The following is a 22,359-nucleotide window of genomic DNA, read 5'->3' as shown; positions in this document are numbered from 1 at the left end:
CAGAGAACATTTCCTATCGGCAGACTGTTTTAAAACAAATTTCTGGTGAACAAGGAAACAGCTGGCAGAAGATGGGCAGTCTTAATGTCAGTTTGAATGGAAATACAAAGGTAAAAGATTTATTTATAAAAAAAAAACATTTAAAAAAACTTAAACAAGCATTCGGAGAGTGTAACAATATACATCCCTTAGTGTCAGGTTTAATTTCGTCCTCGTTAGAAATTGAACATGCTTCAATTCAATTTTAAAAATAAATGATGTGGAATGTAATGCAAACTTAATTTATAACTTATCAAGGTTAAGTCACATACCAAAAAATCAACTTAATATCTGCAAGTATTAAGAGAAAGAAAAATGGGAAAACACTGAAAAATGAAAATGTCTTAATTCTTTAAAAATCTTTAAGCGAAACGAAATGCAGACTTGATCTGTAACTTATTAAGATACAAATCAGTCTTAACCTACAACTTTTAAGAAAAAAAAAAACGCCTAAAAGCAGTTGGGAAAGACTGAAAGAGGGACAAATGGATATACGGACAGACGGACAATGTCAGAGGAATTAAACTTATAATCCCCTCCAGTTTCACCGGTATGGTACTACTGTAATAACAAAATAATAACGTTGAAAAATTGATCAACTAAAAACAGCAATTAAATAATTTTGTTTGTTTATTTTTTTTTTTCTCAAAACATAACTCAAATATCTGAGAATAAAGAATAGCTGGTTTTTTAAAAATAGAAATACACCCAATGGAATTTATAAATCAAATGTATACGTCTTAATGTTGTAATAATGACTCAGGGAATGCTACTGCCTACGTATTACGTGATTTTTTATGCCCACGTTGGACATTGTTGAGAGCATCTGCTCTAAAGTCTTGAAATTAGGAACTGATTCTTACAAGGAAGGTTCGAATCCACTGCTGGACATACTGACGGGTCCTTCGTATGAGACCGTATAAACCTATAGTAAAAAGATCCCTCACCGCTCAAGGGCTTTGAGTGCCGAGTATAGATATAATCTTCAGCCCTCTAGCGGTAAGTTGATGCCTATCCAAGTGAGTTAAAAATTCGGAACGTTAAGCAATTAAAAGTCACGTGTACATTTGAATTTGACATATTAAATTAATGTACATTTCATCTTCTGATTGACTTAAAATAGTATTGCATTCCTCGGCTTTTGCCGTAGTAATTACAAATATTCCTTTAATCTGAGATACTTTAAAAATCAGTTATTCAATTCCTGCAATTGAGTTTCGCAGACTGACCACTTGATTGTACCCACCTGGCTTTTTAAAAAGAAATTTTAACAAGTTTTAAGAATCTTTTCACTTTTCTTTAAACTAGCAACGATAATATTAGGCATTAATAAAATATTTGATATTTATCCAGTCCTCCTTGGTTTACAGTAATTCTTGTTCTCAATTCCCACAAATAGCTAAAGAGACCTCTTGACAACTATGCTTGTTCTATAAATGATGATATGTATATTCAAAGCTGTATTTGTAGTCCACCATGCGTCCAATGAATTCAGTTAGAAGCACTGATGTACGCACTTGAAGCTTGCCAAATGAAAGAGACGTATTTACGTATACTGCTGATAGGCATGGATATTTTAAGTTGTCATTTTTTCATATTCAAACATTTAATAAAAAATCTCTCCTTGTGTTTTAAAAGTATATTATTAACAATTTATTTTAGCTTTTAATCGAGGCTACAAGGGGTAGCAGTTATCAGGGTGACATATCCATTGATCTTGTCACTCTTTGGCCAAGGAAGTGTCTATAGTCTGAAAGGAAGAAAGGAACACAAAAGAAAACGGCTACTAGACAAGAAATGACAGGATGGTGAATACATCAATAACATTGAAAGGGATTACAGATTGAAATAAATTCTTGACACTTATTTTATTCACGTTATTCATTCAAGTCTTTACTCACAGTTAACACGTTTGCAAGTACATGTATGTGATATTATTTCTTTTCATATATGCAAATTTTTACATATATGCAAAATAGAATCATCACATCATTAAAATGTATCCATTCAACTGTATAATACACATATATGTTTTTTCTTAAATGAAAAGAAAACAATTCACTAATTATTCTATGCCGTTTGTGTTAATATAACTCTGTAAACTAACTTTTTTGCGTGCAAGAAAAAGTCACAATATGGTCTACTTTAACATGCAAATATTAATTACAGCAAGCATTTATTTTGCTTTGTTTTTGTAAAAAAAAATCTAGCTTTCCTTAAATAAATGTGACTAAAATTCGGAAAAAAAGTTTTTTTTTTTAATTACTAGATAATATTAATGATATCATTTCCCTTATTTGGCAATTTGACATCAACATTATAATTGGTGCTGTAATGAAATTTAAAATATCGGCTTTTAGCAAAGGAAAGCTTTTTCGCTAATCAATAATAAATAGGACACCCATAATAGTACTCAAAATTAAGGGTCCTCCACACCATGTGACTTGTGACGTATATAGAGAAAAAAATACTTTTACTTCCAGTTTTACTTAGATTTTACATCTGCGAATTGCCTGGAAACCGCTTGTAAGATAGTCTTCGAAGGAGAGAGGAGGACACTCATTACAATGAACACATGGCGTGATCACGGAGTGAACGATAGAAAAAGATTTCCGTTTCTTTTTATAAAAGACAGACAATGACTGGGTTTATGTTACTTAATAATTCGTAAACAACGAATGACGGGAATTTTTAGGCTATTTATACTCTCAGGCTAATCAACCTACTGAAATGATTTTCGTAAACAGAGTGTATGTTGAAAGTTGATTTATTTGCACACGATTTTGTGCATTTCAATAATACATCATCTCATTGTGTTTATAAATATTGTAACGTGTAAACCTACTGGGTTTCACAAGGGACAAGGGTTCTTTATTAATATATATGTTTTTCCTCTTACTCTTTCTGAGTTATTATTGATTGAAACTATGTACAATTAATTGAAGTGGTAGGCCGTGGTTCATAAGCAAGGTAACCTGCACTGTGTTCCCGGAACAGCCAGAGTTCCTATTGTAAAGTGACGTACCAGGTTCTTTCACCCTTATGCAGAATTACTTCGCCCTGGTACCTCACCACAATTCCTCTAGACTGGACTCTTTCCACTACTGCTTCTAACCTTTGCTCTTTTATTTCTCAAATAATGCCTTTATCACCTTGCACTTTATTCTTCAGTTTTCTTCTTCTGATCACTACAACTGATTCCGTCAGAATAATAATGCCTGGCAGCTGCCAGCGTCTCATTTTTATACATTTGGGCCATTCTACCTACTCAGAGGGGTGATCAGCCTATTGGAAGAGTCCATTTTCCAATATCCCCTCTGAATCAGCTATAGTAGGCATGGCCAAATACGCTACCTATTACAATAGCATAAAATATATTTTATAGTGTAGGATGAGACCAATTATGACGAGCTCATTTGTTTGCAATGTTGATTTTGCAATTGTATGTATTAATTGCTTGGCTTTTAATACAAACATAGGTGTTACAGCTGTGTTGGGTTTCAGGTTGGTGTATGACAGTATGTTGTTTGTTTTTAGACTTTCATTAAATAATTATTTTTAAAAAAGGCTGAAATTAATGTTTTTTAGTGTATTATATTGCTGTATAGAAAAATAAATCTATATCATTATATTTTTGATTTTTTTAAACTACATATCTACATTATTTTGGCATTAAAAAACAAAACAAAATACAGTTAAAAAATACACCATCCTGAAACCAGACTAATGTGGTAACATGAATCTAGTCTAGCAACTCATACATTGTATGATTTACTGGTTTTTAAAACAATGTTTAAGTGGACATTTGCGAAATAGCGTACAGCGAACAGCGGACTTCGGACTTCAGACATTTAAAGGCGGACTTTTCTGAGGGAGCGGTTTAAAAAATTGAAAAATATAAACTTATTACAAATTATCTGAAAATGTATAAGCCTCTGATAGCTATGAAAAAATTAAATCGAAGAATCTTGAAATTTGTCTTTTGACTGGTTTAATTTGAAAGTTTTCAAAGAATTTATTCGTGAACATTAAACTGTCTCGAAATAACATATTTTCTGTATGCATTATTAAATTTAAAAGTATCAAATATGAACTACAAACAACAATCTCAGAAAATGAATTGTACAGAGTTACATTCCAACTTCCTCGTTTAATTTGTTTCTAATTTGCAGACTGAAGGTACATGTACAACTTCCGATCAATGTGATACACTCTATATAAACCTTATTAAATAAGGGATTTTTACGCCCTGTATGCACAAATTTGGGTCATATACGTATATCTTGCATTATACTTTTCAATTTCCATTTGCTGGACCATTTGTCGTTTGAAAATGAACTGAGTAGAAAGCATGAATTTTTTCAAAACTTTAATTTAACATTTTACGGTATAAAACTTATACTAAATTAGCCTATTTTAATTATAGTGGAAAATTTAGAAACCAAGTTTAATGACAAAAAGTAGATCCTGTCTCTCAAAGATAAAAAAAATGGTTTTTTTTTCCTTTTGTTTGTTTGTTTTTACATTTTTGTTTAATATTGAATAAAAGAAATGTTAAAAATCTGTAAATATGTAATCTGTTACTGTAAACTAATGTTTATTCGCGTGTGAGAAATTTTCGCGAAGTTCACGAGAACCTTGTCATCGCGAATATTCCTCGCCGTGAACCGGTCTCTTAAGTATCTGTGTTAATTAATAAGGGTCAGTTTTAAGGATCGTCGCGTACTAGTAAACCGCTGTTTAATCGCGAAATAAAGTATTTGCGACTTAAAGTTGGTTAACATATAGTCGTTAGATATATAAAATGTGTACTGAAGAGACAAAATCGATTTTGAATTTTTTTTTGAGGGGAGGGGGGGGGGGGTAAAAATTTACTGAATATTTTTTGGTAATAAACCAAAAAGGAAAATATTCTGAACTCGAAAATTCCATTTTCAGGGAGGGAGTGTATTTACATGTAGGAAAGGGGGTGTGTATGTTAATTTCCATCTTTTAGATGTATTTGCATATTAAGATAATTTCACTGCCTATACAAGTACTATATCAAAAAGTGTGTGCTTGTGAGAGGATAGGGATAAACTAGCTTTTTAATTAACGTATTGTACCCCAGTTTTATTAAGCCAAAGTAGAGTTTGAGTTCTGATACTAAGTCTAAATATAAGCCCTTCTTATTGAAATGCGAGTTCCGATTGAAAAGAGACTGACTGAAACATTAAAATATTCAAGTGTTCTTTATTTCCTATTTATAAATGTCGCAGAAGTACGTTGTTTATTAATGACCATAATATCAAATGCTATTGCATTATTAATTCAAACGTAAATGTGATTTATGAATTCTACACCTTGATATGCTCCCCCTTATTTAAAGTCCGAAGTCTGAAGTCTGTTGTCCACTGTACGCTATTCCGCAAATGTCCAGTACTGGACTTTTACGAGAAGCACTGACTTCTACGGTTGACGTTTATTTGGACATTTAAACTTGTATCATGTACGGAGGGACAGAATTGATAATACAAAAGAAAACTTTTCTTATGGTCATAGAAATATTTTCAGAGTCATTTGAATGTAAAGGCCGAGAGTTAAAAGTAAGTTGGCTGTCATTTTCTTCAATGACAACTTACATGTGCATTGAAATTATCCGTTATTTTCGTTAAATTTAATGTTGAGCTGAATATTCATATCGTAAAAGAGCTTCCGTACATGTTCCTAGTATAAAAGTAAGCCGTAAACTGTAAAAGTCAGCGCTCCTCGTAAAAGTCCACTAGACTAGTGCTAACTTTTACATATTTAAAAAAATTAAAATATACACTACCCCATGATGCTTTCACATAAGTTTCAGCTTTCCTGACCCAGCCACAGGTGCTTGAGGACAGGACCACCCCCTCCCCTAAATAGACCCTCGGGCTTATTAGAATTTTTTCACATAAATTTAATATATATGGATGACACATTTGTGATATAATCTATCCTATCATTTGCTTAAACCAACATTTTACAACAAAATTTCTAACCACTCTCTATAGTTGATTTATATATATAGAATGTAGGGCAGATTTTGTAGAACATTTGTTTTAGGTAATTTTTCGATTTGTTAACGTTGGTATAGATCTTATCACAAATATGTCAATGTCAATAAGAAAAAAGTCGAAAAAGCCCAGGGGTCTATATCGAAAAGGGGGGGGGGGTCCTGTCGTCAAGCACCTGTGGACCCAGTGGTTCCTGAGAAATTTTAAAGTTTTTCCCTGTATATTTCCATGTAAAACTTGGATTCTAAATCATGGCCCCATTCTACCCCTGGGGTCATAAATTGAACAATTTAGAATCTACACTACCCCAGATGCTTTCACACAAGTTTTTCTGGCTGTGGTTCTTAAGAAAAAGAATTTTTTCCTTTTATATTACATTCTATGTAACTTGGCTTCCTTATTGTGACCCTGCCCTACCTCCAGGGGTCATGATTAGGATGCTTCCACATAGGTTTCAGGTTTTCTGGTCCAGTGGTTCTTCAACTTGAGAAGAAGATTTTTAAAGTTATTTTTCCCTATATATTTCTATGTAAAATTTTGATTCCTAAGTGTGGCCCGGCCCAACTGGAGGGGGGGGAGGGGGGCGGGGGTCATGATTTGAACAATTTAGAATCTACACTAATCCCAAGATGCTTCCACAGTTTTTACTTTCTGGCCCAGTGGTTCGTGAATTTTTTTTCAGGACCCCACGCTATTTTTGTCTCTTCTTGAACATCTCCCTTTGTAGGGAACTTGGCCCTTCATTTTAACAATTCAAACTCCCCTTCAACCAGGGATGCTTTGTACCAGTTTGTTTAAATTGACCCAGAGGTACTTGAGAAGAAGTCGAAATTGTGAAAATTTTAGTTGGACATACAACCTACAAAATGTCATTAGAAAAGCTCACTTGAGCTTAAAAACTAGGTGTTCAAAAAATACAAAAATATGCATTGGCTAAGTTTAAGTTAGATTTATTGTCATACATTTAGGCTTAGTACAAGTACATGTAGTATATTTTAGTTTAAACATGTATGCATCACATAGAAATTGGAAATGTTCATCACACAATTCTTTACTCAGAATATACAGTCCAAGGAGTGGGAAAATGTTTGGAAAGAATATTCACTGATTAAATTCTTGGAGGTCTTAATTCTTTTTTTTACAAATACCATGGAGAGAAATGGCTCAGAAAAAAACATAAAAGTTTCTGATATTATTTCTTATTCATTTGCAGTATTGTTGAAAAACCACACAACATGTCAATGTTTGTTTCAGTGCCGTTTTGAGCGTGGCTATATTTTATGCAGCAACACAATTTTAAGCTTTACAGCTTACTGAACAACTATTTGTTGTCTTATTCATCCTTAGATATCACTTTAAACACCCTTATGAAGCAGGTCAAGGTCTTTTGGGAAAACAACTTCAGAATCTAGTAGAATCAATCAAGAGAGGTACTGTTACTCTGAAAATATGAAAAAAGACAAAATCAATGAAGAAAAGAATTTAATAGCCCCCTGAAATATGCCTGTAAAACGTGGGATAATAATTGTTCATTATTTAGTATATTAAAAAAAAACTACAAAAGCAGTAAAAAAAAGATCAAAAATCCTCATGAAAGAAGGACATCGCAAGGCGGAGCATCCCCTCGCAAAGAACATATGAGATTATCACTCTATAACCCTCGCAAAGAACATACAGGATTATCACTCTTTAAATCAAGGTAATACATGTATTCAATATTTATCCTGATGCAAATTTTGATGTAAATAACACATGTTTACAGTCATGTGAAGCAAAATGATACATTTTTAACAAATTATTGTGATATAAATGAGTAAAAATTGCCACTTACATAATAGATTTATGGTGGTCAGGATAAATTCACCCATAAAAATTTATGCATTTTTCATTTCCTCTGCTTGCAATCTGTGTCTGTTGTTGACAAGAGTGATTTCTGACATACCTGGAGATTACATGAACAAGTGTTCAAGTTTACATGATGTAAAAATTTAACATCCTTATTATACATTCCTGGATATACAAAAAAGTAAATAATACATCTCAATACTATGATAAAGTCTTTAAAATGTTGAGAAACTCTCAGGCCCCTTTTGTGGGAAGGAATTTCAGTTTTTGGGACAAATCTCAGTTGAGCAAATAAAAAAGGAAAAGAAAAACATCTGAGTTTTAAACAATATTTATTTAAGGGATACGTTAAAACAAAGGTAGTTTCTAATGTTCGAATAGCACATACCAGTATTATATTGATGGGGGAAAGGGGGGGGGGGTCCACAACATATACAGTGTACCCATTTAATGTTGAAAATGTACACTAAAAGTCCCCCCCCCCCCCCCGAAACCGGCCCCTCCTACACAAAATACTAGTAGTATTTTTCTACAGATTGTTCCGACAATTTTCTTCCCTTTTTATTTGCTTGTTCAAGTTTTTTCCCAGATAACTTGTCCTATATTTACATACCCCCCCCCCTTTTAAAACAAAACGTGCCTGTATACTTGCTAATTTTTCCTCCTTGCTCACCGGTTCCTAAGGGCCTGAGTCTACAATGTTTATGAAGATAAAAGGAGCAACTTTTCAACAAGAGAACATTTTTATTCAGAATTAATAATGTTGTACCGACAACGACAAGATGTAAACATCATGATGCATGGTCTCATGTTATACGTGTTATCTTTTTAATTTCTCTTTATAGCTGCAAAAATACATCATAGATATCCACCTTAAGTAAATTATTATTGACGTGCAGGCTATAAATAGTAAAATATACAAAATATTAGCAATATTTACCCCAAAGTCTTCGATGAAAACACTGTAGCTAATACGACCGGAAGTCTTTCTATGCCTCCCGGTGAGGGCGCTGCGAAAACATGAAGATAATTTGGCGCGAAAATGAGTTAGCGGTCCCTCTCTTATATGTCTCTGTAAAAACGAAAGGTATACGAATTTTAGCAGACAGAATTTTGAAAATATATGCTTTCAATCACGATTGTTTCTTAAATAATTTCATAAAATAGTATAGACAAATATCGGATGATTAGATGCATGGATGGATTATTCTTTTTTTGAAAAAATGCGAGATTGGCTAGGATTGAAATTTTCTATGTCAGCATACATGTGGCATAAGTTGTGTTAAAACTTGGTTTAGTTGGTTACGTTTCCGTTTTACGAGCAAATATATAAATCAGATTGAGGAATATTTCGTATTTAAGTATTTAATATATATATATATATACATATATATATATATATATATATATATATATATATAAAGCACTAAAAATGACCAACGACACGAACAATAGAAATTGTCAAATTTTCGGGACGCCCTGTCCCTTCCTCAGGATAAAGAAATAAGTTAAAAGGAAAAAAGGAAAAAGAGAAACAAAAACAACTAGCACTACTACTAAACTACTAAACACTAGATATTTACATACTTAATTACATGATGAATTGGAAATTTTTAAAAACACTAATAAAGAAAGAAATCCGGACCGCTATGAAATGCGTCCGGTCTATCGGGTATACTCGGGCGAAGTGCGATATACATAATTGAACGAATTAATTATGCTAATTAATTACGACAATCAGTAAATCGTACATTGTTTCATTCTCTCAAAATGGCGTAACTTTACTTAATAAAGAATAATCGAAGAAAAATAATATAGCAGGGATATTTAAACATATGAATTATGATCAATTATAAATTTTGAAATATTTAAGGACTTATTACCGGGAAAAAATAATTAACAAAGGTGTAAGCAATACATAGTTATGAGAGTTGTTCGAGAGTTGGTGACGCAAATTAACTGTAGAGTTTACACTAAATTGAGAGAATAATCTTGTTTAGTATCATCAGGAATTGGGTCTAGTTTACGTTCATTCTGGTGAAGTCATTCAGTTTGTTAATACCATTAGGGCGGAATGACTTCAATCTGTGCATCCAGAACTTTTCTTTGCTTTTTCTCTGAGCATCTGTCCATCTTGGGTTATGGTCAATCACCACTACTGTCATGTCCTCCCATTTGTGACCCTCAAGGTTGAAATGTTCCCCAACGGGTTCATTGAGTTTTTTGGTCCTAATGGTCGAACGGTGGTTATTGACTCTCCTGCGGAGATCTCCTGTTTCACCAATATACTGTTTGGAGCAAACTTTGCAACTGATGAGATAAATGCAGTTGTCAGTATGACAGGACAAATTCCCTAGTATTTTGTAGCTGCGGCCTGTAACAGGGCTGTTAAAACTGTCTGTGTCAGTGCTGTGCTTGCAAAGAAGACATCTTCTGTCAGAGCAAGTTTTAAAGCCCCCGTTAGGTAATGGGTTGTCCAGTCTGGTTCTTACTACCATGTCCTTTAGGTTCCTTGGGCGTCTGTATGCAGCCAATGGGGGTTCCTTAAAGACCTCTGCCATTCGTTTGTTTGAATGGAGAATTGGTAGGTTCTTTTGAAGGATACCGCTAAGGTTCTTAAGGACGGGATGGTATGTGGTTACCAGAGGGACCCTGCCGCTATTGTCTTTCTCCTTGTAGCGTAATAGGTTTTGCCTGTCATGTCCCGCCATCTCATCAATAGCTGTTTGTACGGTGCGGGCATTGTAGCCTCTTTTGCATAAGTGGGACTTAAGAAGACCACTTTGCTCCTGATATAAGGCAGGGGACGAACAGATGCGTCGAATTCTGGTGGCTAGACCCTTAGGCACTCCCTTAAAAGTGTGTGGGGGATGACAGCTAGAGGGCATAAGATATAGGTGGGAGTCTGTGGGTTTGGTGTGGAGACTGAATTCGATTTCACCATCAATCAGGGTAGATGTAGTATCTAGGAATACGTTTTTCGAATTAGATACGTCTACTGTAAATTTGATCGATTGATGAAAGGTGTTGGCAAACATAATGAATGCCTTGAGGCTCTCGCGACATTCCACCCACTTCATCTCTATATCGTCTATGAAACGCAACCAGCTATGGGGCCTAAATGGTGCTTGAAGTAACAAGTTGCGTTCCAGTCTGCCCATGAAGACATTGGCATAAGACGGTGCCATTTTCGTACCCATAGCAGTGCCATTAACCTGCAGGTAATGTTCTCCATTAAACATGAAGTTGTTGAACTTGAGAACATGTTCAAGGAGCTTAGCAAGGGACTTTGTAGAAGGAATTTGTATGGACCTACTATCCCAGACTTCTCTACAGGCTTCGATACCCTCATCGTGTGGAATATTGGTGTACAAAGATGTGACGTCCATAGTCACGAGGAGGGTATGATTTGGGAGGCCAGTAGAGGGCGTCTTGTTAATGTAGTCCGTGGTGTCCTTGAGATAGGATGGCAAATTCTCTACGTGTGGACGGAGATGTAAATCAATGAATTCAGAAATTTTCTCCGTGGGGTGTCCAATTGCGCTGACTATGGGGCGACCTGGCATGCCTTCTTTGTGTATTTTAGGAAGCAGATAAAATTGTCCTGGTCTACAGTCAATAGGATTTAAGGTCTCATAGACGTTGATACCAATCTCATTTTTCTCAAACATATCGTCAAGAGTTTTGGTAATGGCGGTGGAGAATTCTTTAGTAGGGTCAGAGTCCAGTTTCTTATAGAAACGTTCGTCTGAGAGTTGTCTTTGGGCTTCCGCCATGTAAGTCTCTTTATCCATTACTACAACTGTAGAGCCTTTGTCTGCTTTCTTGATTACAATGTCATCCCGATTTTTTAATGATTGTAAGGCAGATCTCTCTTCCTTACTCAAATTGTCGGGAGTCTTGTCTGGCATTGAAAGGAGCTTCTCTATGTCTGACTCAACGGCGTCAATATACGACTCAAGCGCGCCGCACTTGCCCGGTGCAGGTTCCCAGTCACTCTTGGGCTTATAGAGTTTGTGTTCCTCTAGATCGTGTAAATCTGGCTTGGAAGAGTCGTATGAATTTACTTCGGAGTCTTTTCTAGAGAAGTGCTCCTTCAAACGTAGTCTCCGGAAGAATGCTCGGGTGTCCTCTCTGACTTGTTTTTCGTCGACCTCATGTGGCGTGGGGCAGAAATTTAGCCCCTTGGAAAGAAGTGAGGTCTCCGATTCAGAGAGAGGAGCACTAGATGTATTGAGCACTGGGCAGACGTCAGGAGTTTGTATGGGTCCGTCCCTCACGATTGCCTTAATGCGTTTGAAGCGTCTCGAGCGGGGTTTGCGTGTTTTGTTAACTCTGACCTCTGACCAGTTGTTTCTAGACTGTGGAACACTGTCGCGGAGAAATTTCATTTTATTTTTGTCTTGTTGACTTTATTTGTCAGGGCCATATTATAGGTGTCTATAATATTATGGGCTTCATCAAGATCGGCCTGGGACATGATATCGTTGAGGGATGATTCTAAGGACTTGATCTCACTCTTCAATTGTCCTAACTTGTGGATATCCCAAGAAAGACAGAGTGACATCAATTGTTTAGAACATCTCCTTGTAATAACGTCCCAGCGTTCCTGAAAGCGTTTGGAGATTAGAACATCAAAAATCAATAAAAACTGAACACCGGGTCTCCAATTTACAGACCTACTTAGAGTGTGACATTATTCCGAAAGGCTTTCAGATAAATGTTACACCTAACATAGGGCCAATCTCCAAACGCTTTCAGGAACGCTGGGACGTTATTACAAGGAGATGTTCTAAACAATTGATGTCACTCTGTCTTTCTTGGGATATCCACAAGTTAGGACAATTGAAGAGTGAGATCAAGTCCTTAGAATCATCCCTCAACGATATCATGTCCCAGGCCGATCTTGATGAAGCCCATAATATTATAGACACCTATAATATGGCCCTGACAAATAAAGTCAACAAGACAAAAAAAAAAGAAATTTCTCCGCGACAGTGTTCCACAGTCTAGGAACAACTGGTCAGAGGTCAGAGTTAACAAAACACGCAAACCCCGCTCGAGACGCTTCAAACGCATTAAGGCAATCGTGAGGGACGGACCCATACAAACTCCTGACGTCTGCCCAGTGCTCAATACATCTAGTGCTCCTCTCTCCGAATCGGAGACCTCACTTCTTTCCAAGGGGCTAAATTTCTGCCCCACGCCACATGAGGTCGACGAAAAACAAGTCAGAGAGGACACCCGAGCATTCTTCCGGAGACTACGTTTGAAGGAGCACTTCTCTAGAAAAGACTCCGAAGTAAATTCATACGACTCTTCCAAGCCAGATTTACACGATCTAGAGGAACACAAACTCTATAAGCCCAAGAGTGACTGGGAACCTGCACCGGGCAAGTGCGGCGCGCTTGAGTCGTATATTGACGCCGTTGAGTCAGACATAGAGAAGCTCCTTTCAATGCCAGACAAGACTCCCGACAATTTGAGTAAGGAAGAGAGATCTGCCTTACAATCATTAAAAAATCGGGATGACATTGTAATCAAGAAAGCAGACAAAGGCTCTACAGTTGTAGTAATGGATAAAGAGACTTACATGGCGGAAGCCCAAAGACAACTCTCAGACGAACGTTTCTATAAGAAACTGGACTCTGACCCTACTAAAGAATTCTCCACCGCCATTACCAAAACTCTTGACGATATGTTTGAGAAAAATGAGATTGGTATCAACGTCTATGAGACCTTAAATCCTATTGACTGTAGACCAGGACAATTTTATCTGCTTCCTAAAATACACAAAGAAGGCATGCCAGGTCGCCCCATAGTCAGCGCAATTGGACACCCCACGGAGAAAATTTCTGAATTCATTGATTTACATCTCCGTCCACACGTAGAGAATTTGCCATCCTATCTCAAGGACACCACGGACTACATTAACAAGACGCCCTCTACTGGCCTCCCAAATCATACCCTCCTCGTGACTATGGACGTCACATCTTTGTACACCAATATTCCACACGATGAGGGTATCGAAGCCTGTAGAGAAGTCTGGGATAGTAGGTCCACACAAATTCCTTCTACAGAGTCCCTTGCTAAGCTCCTTGAACATGTTCTCAAGTTCAACAACTTCATGTTTAATGGAGAACATTACCTGCAGGTTAATGGCACTGCTATGGGTACGAAAATGGCACCGTCTTATGCCAATGTCTTCATGGGCAGACTGGAACGCAACTTGTTACTTCAAGCACCATTTAGGCCCCATAGCTGGTTGCGTTTCATAGACGATATAGAGATGAAGTGGGTGGAATGTCGCGAGAGCCTCGAGGCATTCATTACGTTTGCCAACACCTTTCATCAATCGATCAAATTTACAGTAGACGTATCTAATTCGAAAAACGTATTCCTAGATACTACATCTACCCTGATTGATGGTGAAATCGAATTCAGTCTCCACACCAAACCCACAGACTCCCACCTATATCTTATGCCCTCTAGCTGTCATCCCCCACACACTTTTAAGGGAGTGCCTAAGGGTCTAGCCACCAGAATTCGACGCATCTGTTCGTCCCCTGCCTTATATCAGGAGCAAAGTGGTCTTCTTAAGTCCCACTTATGCAAAAGAGGCTACAATGCCCGCACCGTACAAACAGCTATTGATGAGATGGCGGGACATGACAGGCAAAACCTATTACGCTACAAGGAGAAAGACAATAGCGGCAGGGTCCCTCTGGTAACCACATACCATCCCGTCCTTAAGAACCTTAGCGGTATCCTTCAAAAGAACCTACCAATTCTCCATTCAAACAAACGAATGGCAGAGGTCTTTAAGGAACCCCCATTGGCTGCATACAGACGCCCAAGGAACCTAAAGGACATGGTAGTAAGAACCAGACTGGACAACCCATTACCTAACGGGGGCTTTAAAACTTGCTCTGACAGAAGATGTCTTCTTTGCAAGCACAGCACTGACACAGACAGTTTTAACAGCCCTGTTACAGGCCGCAGCTACAAAATACTAGGGAATTTGTCCTGTCATACTGACAACTGCATTTATCTCATCAGTTGCAAAGTTTGCTCCAAACAGTATATTGGTGAAACAGGAGATCTCCGCAGGAGAGTCAATAACCACCGTTCGACCATTAGGACCAAAAAACTCAATGAACCCGTTGGGGAACATTTCAACCTTGAGGGTCACAAATGGGAGGACATGACAGTAGTGGTGATTGACCATAACCCAAGATGGACAGATGCTCAGAGAAAAAGCAAAGAAAAGTTCTGGATGCACAGATTGAAGTCATTCCGCCCTAATGGTATTAACAAACTGAATGACTTCACCAGAATGAACGTAAACTAGACCCAATTCCTGATGATACTAAACAAGATTATTCTCTCAATTTAGTGTAAACTCTACAGTTAATTTGCGTCACCAACTCTCGAACAACTCTCATAACTATGTATTGCTTACACCTTTGTTAATTATTTTTTCCCGGTAATAAGTCCTTAAATATTTCAAAATTTATAATTGATCATAATTCATATGTTTAAATATCCCTGCTATATTATTTTTCTTCGATTATTCTTTATTAAGTAAAGTTACGCCATTTTGAGAGAATGAAACAATGTACGATTTACTGATTGTCGTAATTAATTAGCATAATTAATTCGTTCAATTATGTAAATCGCACTTCGCCCGAGTATACCCGATAGACCGGACGCATTTCATAGCGGTCCGGATTTCTTTCTTTATTAGTGTTTTTAAAAATTTCCAATTCATCATGTAATTAAGTATGTAAATATCTAGTGTTTAGTAGTTTAGTAGTAGTGCTAGTTGTTTTTGTTTCTCTTTTTCCTTTGTTCTTATGACTTTTTAACTTTTTTCTTTGTCCTGAGGAAGGGACAGGGCGTCCCGAAAATTTGACAATTTCTATTGTTCGTGTCGTTGGTCATTTTTAGTGCTTTATATAAATTTCCATCCGTGACCTTGTATCTACTTGGTAGATCCGACATTTAGGATATACAGTGTTGTTGGTTTTTTAGTGCTTTTTATATATATATATATATATATATATATATATATATATATATATATATATAATATATATATATATAATGTCCAACGTCCGATATCGAATACTATATATATATATATATATATATATATATATATATATATATATATATATTTATATATATATATATATATATATATATATATATATATATATTGAACAATCTGTTTTAAAAAGTAAAATGCTCACTGCATTTGTACATACAGTAATTAGGGTTTACTACGACTGTAAATGACCGTTATCGCCTGTGGCAGTGTTTATACAGTAATTATCGTGACCAAGTACCTGGGGTACCTGGCTTTTCTCACCTTCGGGTGCCTTCCTCCCTTATTTTTTGTTTGGCTTTAATTATTTGTTTGCACTGAACATCGTTTAAGATCCATTATGTTTAAATAAATTTGATAATTTTGTCAATTCTCCGAGAAGCCGTAAATTCTCGGGAAAAGAGCGGATGATATTACACGTGCGATTGTTGATATGGTTGTGTTTGATTACATGCGAATACAACTGGTTGAAGGCAAAGGCTTAAAAAACTGATGTCCATCGTTGCATCAAACTACAAAATACCGTCCCGTAATACTATATAAATCTCTGATCGAACAAGTGTACTAAAATCGTAAATCCGCTCTGTTAGGAGAACTTGTCGATCAAGTTCAAGTTGATACTGTACGTAGCTCTGACGACTGATACCTGGTCGTCAAACGCGACAAAGAGTTACATTACAATTACGGAGCAGATTATTTTTTTTAAACAAACACTGTGAACAACTTATGCTTTTATTTCTTGTGTTTATCTGATAAATAAGTTGAATTTAAAAATTGTTATATTAAATTTCGTCGGGCACAAAGTGCTCATCATTATTACAACAGAAATACATTTACGGATAAGCCTCCTATCAGTGTCTACAAGACTTTACAATGTTTTACAGTCTTCAGTTTACTTGTTCATATTTATTTACACTTTTACCGAGTACCCGGGTACTCGATCGGAAAAACGTCCGAGTAACCGAGTATTGAAAATTGACCGATTTGACATCCCTAATATATATATATATATATTTTATATTAATATTAAGTGGATACAACATTAAAAAACAAAGGGCACCTTTAGTCAAAAATTATTGTTCAATTAAAATACATATTCTGTTATTTAAAATCCAGTCCTGAAAAAATCACGTTTGTAAGATGTGTGGTTTAGCTGAAATTAATTAAAATGTCAAATGCTCGGTGAAAGTAATCTGAGCTCGGCAGTTTCCGCTGTTATCGGCTGCATGACGAAAAGAATGTGAACAGATGCAGAGACAGCTTCAATGTTGTTACACTACATGGCATGTAAATAAACATGTCCTGTGATACTCACAGTGAAACAAAAAGGGGTAGAAGATGTGTAGCGGGTGGGTGTTCAAGTACACATTTAGATGGAGTGTCCCTGCACTATTTTCCATTTAAAAAGGAACCACATCTTGTACCAAAGTGGACTGCCTTTGTTAGACTTAAGAGAAAATGGCCTGAGGGCCCTACTAAATATTCCAGCCTTTGTGAATTACATTTCGATGACTCTTGTTATCCATTTGATTATCGATTCAAAAAATCACAAGGAATTCCAGTGAAGAACAAAGTTCTAAATCCTGGGTCAGTACCAACAAAACATCACCCTAGTGTTTTAGGAAAACGTGATTTGAGCTCTGTTGAGGAGGGTGAGGAGAAATCCAATGAGAGAGAGAAAAAAGAAAGGAAACGGATAAGAGGGGCATTTGTAAAACGAGAAAATTTTAGAGTAAGTAGATTTTACATTTTACACCTTAAACAAAGATGTTATTAGTAAATATTTTTAGAAGGTCTGGAAAATGTTTATACTGGTAATTCATAACAAAATATTTGAAGATGATACATGTATCTTATTGTAGATCATTACAGAGAAAACAGAAGTTCAGAATAAATCTATGCAAGAAGCTGAAGCTAGAAAATCAGAAGAAGATTCAAATTGCACAATGACTGACAATGAAATCAATGTAAGCTTGAAAATGAATAGAAATATACCATACCCTTTAAAAAATAATTAATATCTGGACTGAGTATGCATACATGTATATCCTGTTCCATAGTCTTGTATATTAATTTAATTGGGATTTTTAGAAAGGTTCAGAAGGATTTTCAAAATCAAAAGAAGCCTTCAGTCAGACAAAAAGGTCATGGAATAAAAGAAGTAAATCTAGCCAAACCAAATCTAAAACATCTACCAAAGGTAAATATAAGATGAACATTTTCTGAGACTTAAGAGTTTCAATTAATCTAATTTAAAAAAAATATTAAATTGTGAAATGGAAGTATTTTTTTTCAATCAGGGACTCAAATAAATATGTATCCTGCCCGAAGAAGTGTGGGTATACAATGCAATATAAACGATAATGAACAATCTATGAGTGATCAATTCCTAAGATACGAGGATGACATGCCAACAGAATCCTCCGACCTGGAAATTTCTTCTGATTCTGAATATCAAGAACATCCTGAAAGTGATGATTCCATGGAGTATTCCTCCGAGGAAAATGAGTGAGTTTATAGGTTGTATTTCATATTTATTTATGCTGGGAAACTCTGCATGATCAACTTTCTTTAAAAAGAGTTTTTTTTTCGTTTGCTTGTCAGAAAACCAAATGCAAGAGAAGAGAAGAAATTCATTGTGTTTCAATCCCAACTGATGAAGTTATTTCATACCTGTTCCAAATGCAAGTCTCCAGTTGTGGGGAAGATAAAACAAATAAAAGGATCATTCATTTCAGTTGAAGTGGAATGTATTCTTTGTAATTTAAAATCAACATGGAATAGTCAACCCTATATATATTGGAGAGGTACCTGCAGGAAATCTTCTGATATCAACATCAATTGTACTATCAGGGTCCATTCCAAGTAAAGCTCTCAGAATGTTTGAATTCATGAATGTTCAAGCTCCAAAACTGTCAACATTTTACAATCATCAAAAGTGCTATATACATCCTGGAATTTTTCATATTTGGAAGAATTTCACAAATTCTTATGTAGAATATGTGAAGCAACAAGGAAATCCACTGGCTCTGGGTGGAGATGGCCGAGCTGACAGCCCTGGACACTCTGCAAAATATGGGGCTTATTCAGTGATAGATCTAGATGAGGGGCTAATTGTGCACATAGAGCTTGTTCAGGTACTGTTGAGTGTTAATTCCTGATACATGTATTCTTTTCGTATTTATGTAATATCTTAATCATTTTATCCCATTTATTCCTGTGTGTTAAAATATATATGTATATATACATATATTGTAGTCAAATGAAGTCAAAAGTAGTTCCCACATGGAATTAGAAGGTTTGATTAGAACAATGGCTTATTTTTGTGATATGGAGGTAGAAATAGGCACATTAGTAACTGATCGGCATGTCCAAGTCAACAAGTGGGTTCGAGAGAACTTGCCGAATACACGTCATGAATTTGATGTATGGCATGTAGCTAAAGGTAAGAAAAACTGAAAACATCTGATTGTTTGTAAATTTTTCATTCTTTCAATCGTATTTTATACCAAATTTTAATTAATTTCAATATTTTAGGCTTAAAGAAAAAGCTTCTATCATTGTCCAAAGAGAGGGAGTGTAGCATTGTTGTAGAATGGATCAAAAGCATGACTAATCATCTATACTGGGTAGCTGCCTCATCCCCAGGAGGAAGCCCACAGCTGATGCTCGAAAAGTGGCATTCTCTTGGAAATCATCTCCAAAATGTACATGAAGGTCATGGAGAATTATACCCAAAGTGCAGCCATGGAAATTTAGAGGGACGAGAGAGAAAAAAACATTGGTTCAAATCAAGTAAGAGGATACGAGTACATGTATATCCTTGATTTATAACAAGTGGTAGAATTGTGTTAGAAGTTTTGTTTTTATTTTATTCTTTTTATTTAGGTACAAAGGCATGTGAAAAGGTACTGGAAATCATCCATTCAAAACAGTTACAAAAAGATGTTCCAAAATTATCAACAGGACACCAGACTTCAGATCTAGAAGCTTATCATTCTGTTGTCAACCACTTTGCCCCTAAAATGTACCATTTTTCATACCAGGGGATGCTAAGCAGGTAATGTATCAAGTTTACATCAAGGAAATTTAGGAAGTTATTAAAAGCATGTTGTTTATTATATATATAGCAATAAAATGCTTTACTACATTATATTTGTTCCAGACTAATCCTCTCTGCCTTGCATTTTAATGAAAATGGCAGAAAACCCCAAGACGAAACACAGGAGGGAAAAGCTAGGTACAAAATAACCTTTCCTAAATTTAAGAAAGGTGGATATACTGTGAGAGAAGTAAAATCACAAAGTACTTACGGTAAGACAACTTTAATTACATAATATTGATGCCATGTAAGAATTGTATAAAACAAATTATCACATTATTAATATTTTCATCTCCATTTTTCTTTTATAGAATATGCAGAAACAATAATGGACACAACCTTTAAAATTAGTGAAAAGGTAAAAATGAATAGTGAGATATGTGCCAAGATGACTGTAGTTCCTCCTCCGCCATTGTGCCATGAGTATTCTCATCCCGTGAAAGAAGCAGCAGTATTGGAAAAATCTAGTAGGTTCAATCAGCAAAATTAAACCCTGTGTGAGTTTCTCCAGGTTGAAGCGGGAATGTTTCTCTGATTTTTGAGACTGCACAAGATGGTATGACTACTCTGACCTTCTTGCCTAAATAGCCCCAACACCAACGTACAAACTGCCTGTAAGCTGTGTATCTATGTCGTCTGAAATTCAATAAATACATGTAAATATATCAAAATGAGATGCCATTTTGTATTAGTAATAATTTAACTAATTATGAATCTGAAAAGAAATGGGTAATAGAATTGACTTACTTTGTTGATTCTTCCAAGTTCCCTCCATATTGTTGTCGATATTGATAGTATGCAGTTCTCAGTACATGAATATCAAGACAAACTGTTCTAAACCCAGGATGATGTGTTATGCAATTAAGTGATGTGTCGGTTCTTAAAATCTCTTCCTTTACTTGTTGTATCTCTTGACAGCACCTGTTTTCGGTATTTGATGCCATGATTGTGCAGCATTGACATGAACACCTACTTGGGTATTAGAAAAGAAAAAAATTGTATAAAAAAAAATATTTGTTTGAAATTTTCTTTGTCAAAATATTTTTGACCTTAATGAAACAATTGCAACTTTGATATGTATAATTGAATTAAAAGAAAATTAAACTATTCTTCACCAGTCTGTGTTATGTGTTCTGTCTTCCTCATCAGCTTCTGAATTGTCGGATGCATCTTCATCAGAAGTTGCATAAGGCTCATATTGGTATGGGAGAATACCAAAGCCAGCATTTTCTGTCCCAATAGTATCAGAATCTGTCTCTTCATGGTCAGAAGAATCTTCACTAAGATCTTCTTTATTGTCTAATTCCTCCTCAACATCCAAATCAAACCAAATGTCATTTTCTTCTAATATTTCAATTTCATCTGTTTGTGAAGCCATGATGCTAATTGTAAAGTAAAAGGCTCTCGCGGTCACATTCGTGACGTTTCACATTCCACAGCTGATAAGAGAACTTTTGCAGCTTTCACGCTCGTGTGTTTCCGTGAGCAGGCAGAAAATGTCAAATTTTAATTGTTTTATCGGCTAAACCGCTGCAGATAAAGAGGTGCAGATTTTTCATGTGTCCATAGATAAATTACTTTTAATGATTAGTAAAAAGAAAATATTTGACTAAAGGTGCCCTTTAACCAAATGCTTGATAAAATCATTGTTCATTCTTACGAACACAGTTTCCATTCTTGGAATAATAATCGGCACAGCAGTGAGTTGGTACGTCAGGGCTACAAAATATAAAAATGTCTTCCTATTTTCTCTGTATAAAATCCGGATAAGCTTAATTTGGAGGAAAAGCAAAATCTGAAACTAGGTACATTAAACCAGATTATCATCTCTTTATGATTATCTCGTTACATGTAAAAAGAAAGGTGTGTTCCCATTTCGCCTTAACTGTGAAATACACTTTGTCAGGTAAGAAAAAGTTAAAAAGTACTTAGGCAAACGTCTTTGGCAAAATGGGAAGTTTAGTATTTGTAAATATTATTACTTGGTTGATATTAAAATTTAAATGATAATTTAAATTATAATAATGATAGATTGAATTTAATAATTAATGGGAATATATGAGTACTGTGAATTAAATAATAAGTGAAATGCCAAAAAATACTTTATGCTAAATATATTAAACTTCATCACTTTAATTCACCTGAGAGCTTACTAAGGCGAAATGGGTATGCTAAATTTTCCAGTTAAGGCGAGATGGGAACAAATCAAAAGAAATAGTACCTTGTTCAACGATTTC

The 22,359-nt window shown here is 35.5% G+C and overlaps 2 protein-coding genes and 1 long non-coding RNA gene across 3 annotated transcripts; 2 read left to right on the top strand and 1 right to left on the bottom strand.

The window, feature by feature from the left end:
- Nucleotides 1-7,036: 7,036 nt before the first annotated feature.
- LOC134253289 (uncharacterized) lies at nt 7,037-8,878 on the bottom strand. Its single transcript, XR_009989099.1, has 3 exons — nt 8,851-8,878; nt 7,897-8,007; nt 7,037-7,506 (listed from the first exon to the last, which is right to left on the bottom strand). It is a non-coding gene; the product is annotated as an uncharacterized LOC134253289 (long non-coding RNA).
- Nucleotides 8,879-17,138: 8,260 nt separating this feature from the next.
- On the top strand, nt 17,139-18,889 carry LOC134253290 (uncharacterized). The gene is made up of 5 exons (XM_062735804.1): nt 17,139-17,752; nt 17,883-17,987; nt 18,112-18,220; nt 18,321-18,528; nt 18,625-18,889. Exons 1-5 carry the CDS (start codon nt 17,318-17,320, stop codon nt 18,887-18,889), a joined length of 1,122 nt encoding a protein of 373 aa, XP_062591788.1. The 5' UTR covers nt 17,139-17,317.
- On the top strand, nt 18,825-20,612 carry LOC134253288 (uncharacterized). Its single transcript, XM_062735803.1, has 6 exons — nt 18,825-19,157; nt 19,279-19,465; nt 19,558-19,815; nt 19,909-20,080; nt 20,186-20,334; nt 20,434-20,612. Exons 1-6 carry the CDS (start codon nt 18,900-18,902, stop codon nt 20,610-20,612), a joined length of 1,203 nt encoding a protein of 400 aa, XP_062591787.1. The 5' UTR covers nt 18,825-18,899.
- The last annotated feature ends 1,747 nt before the right edge of the window (nt 20,613-22,359 follow it).

The sequence above is a fragment of the Saccostrea cucullata genome, unplaced genomic scaffold (genome assembly GCF_032062105.1).
Source record: "Saccostrea cucullata isolate Sc308-1 unplaced genomic scaffold, CSIRO_AGI_Scuc_v1 ctg1475, whole genome shotgun sequence".
NCBI classification, from domain to species: domain Eukaryota; kingdom Metazoa; phylum Mollusca; class Bivalvia; order Ostreida; family Ostreidae; genus Saccostrea; species Saccostrea cuccullata.
Note: the sequence above shows the minus strand (reverse complement) of the source record. Positions and strands in the feature narration are given on the sequence as shown.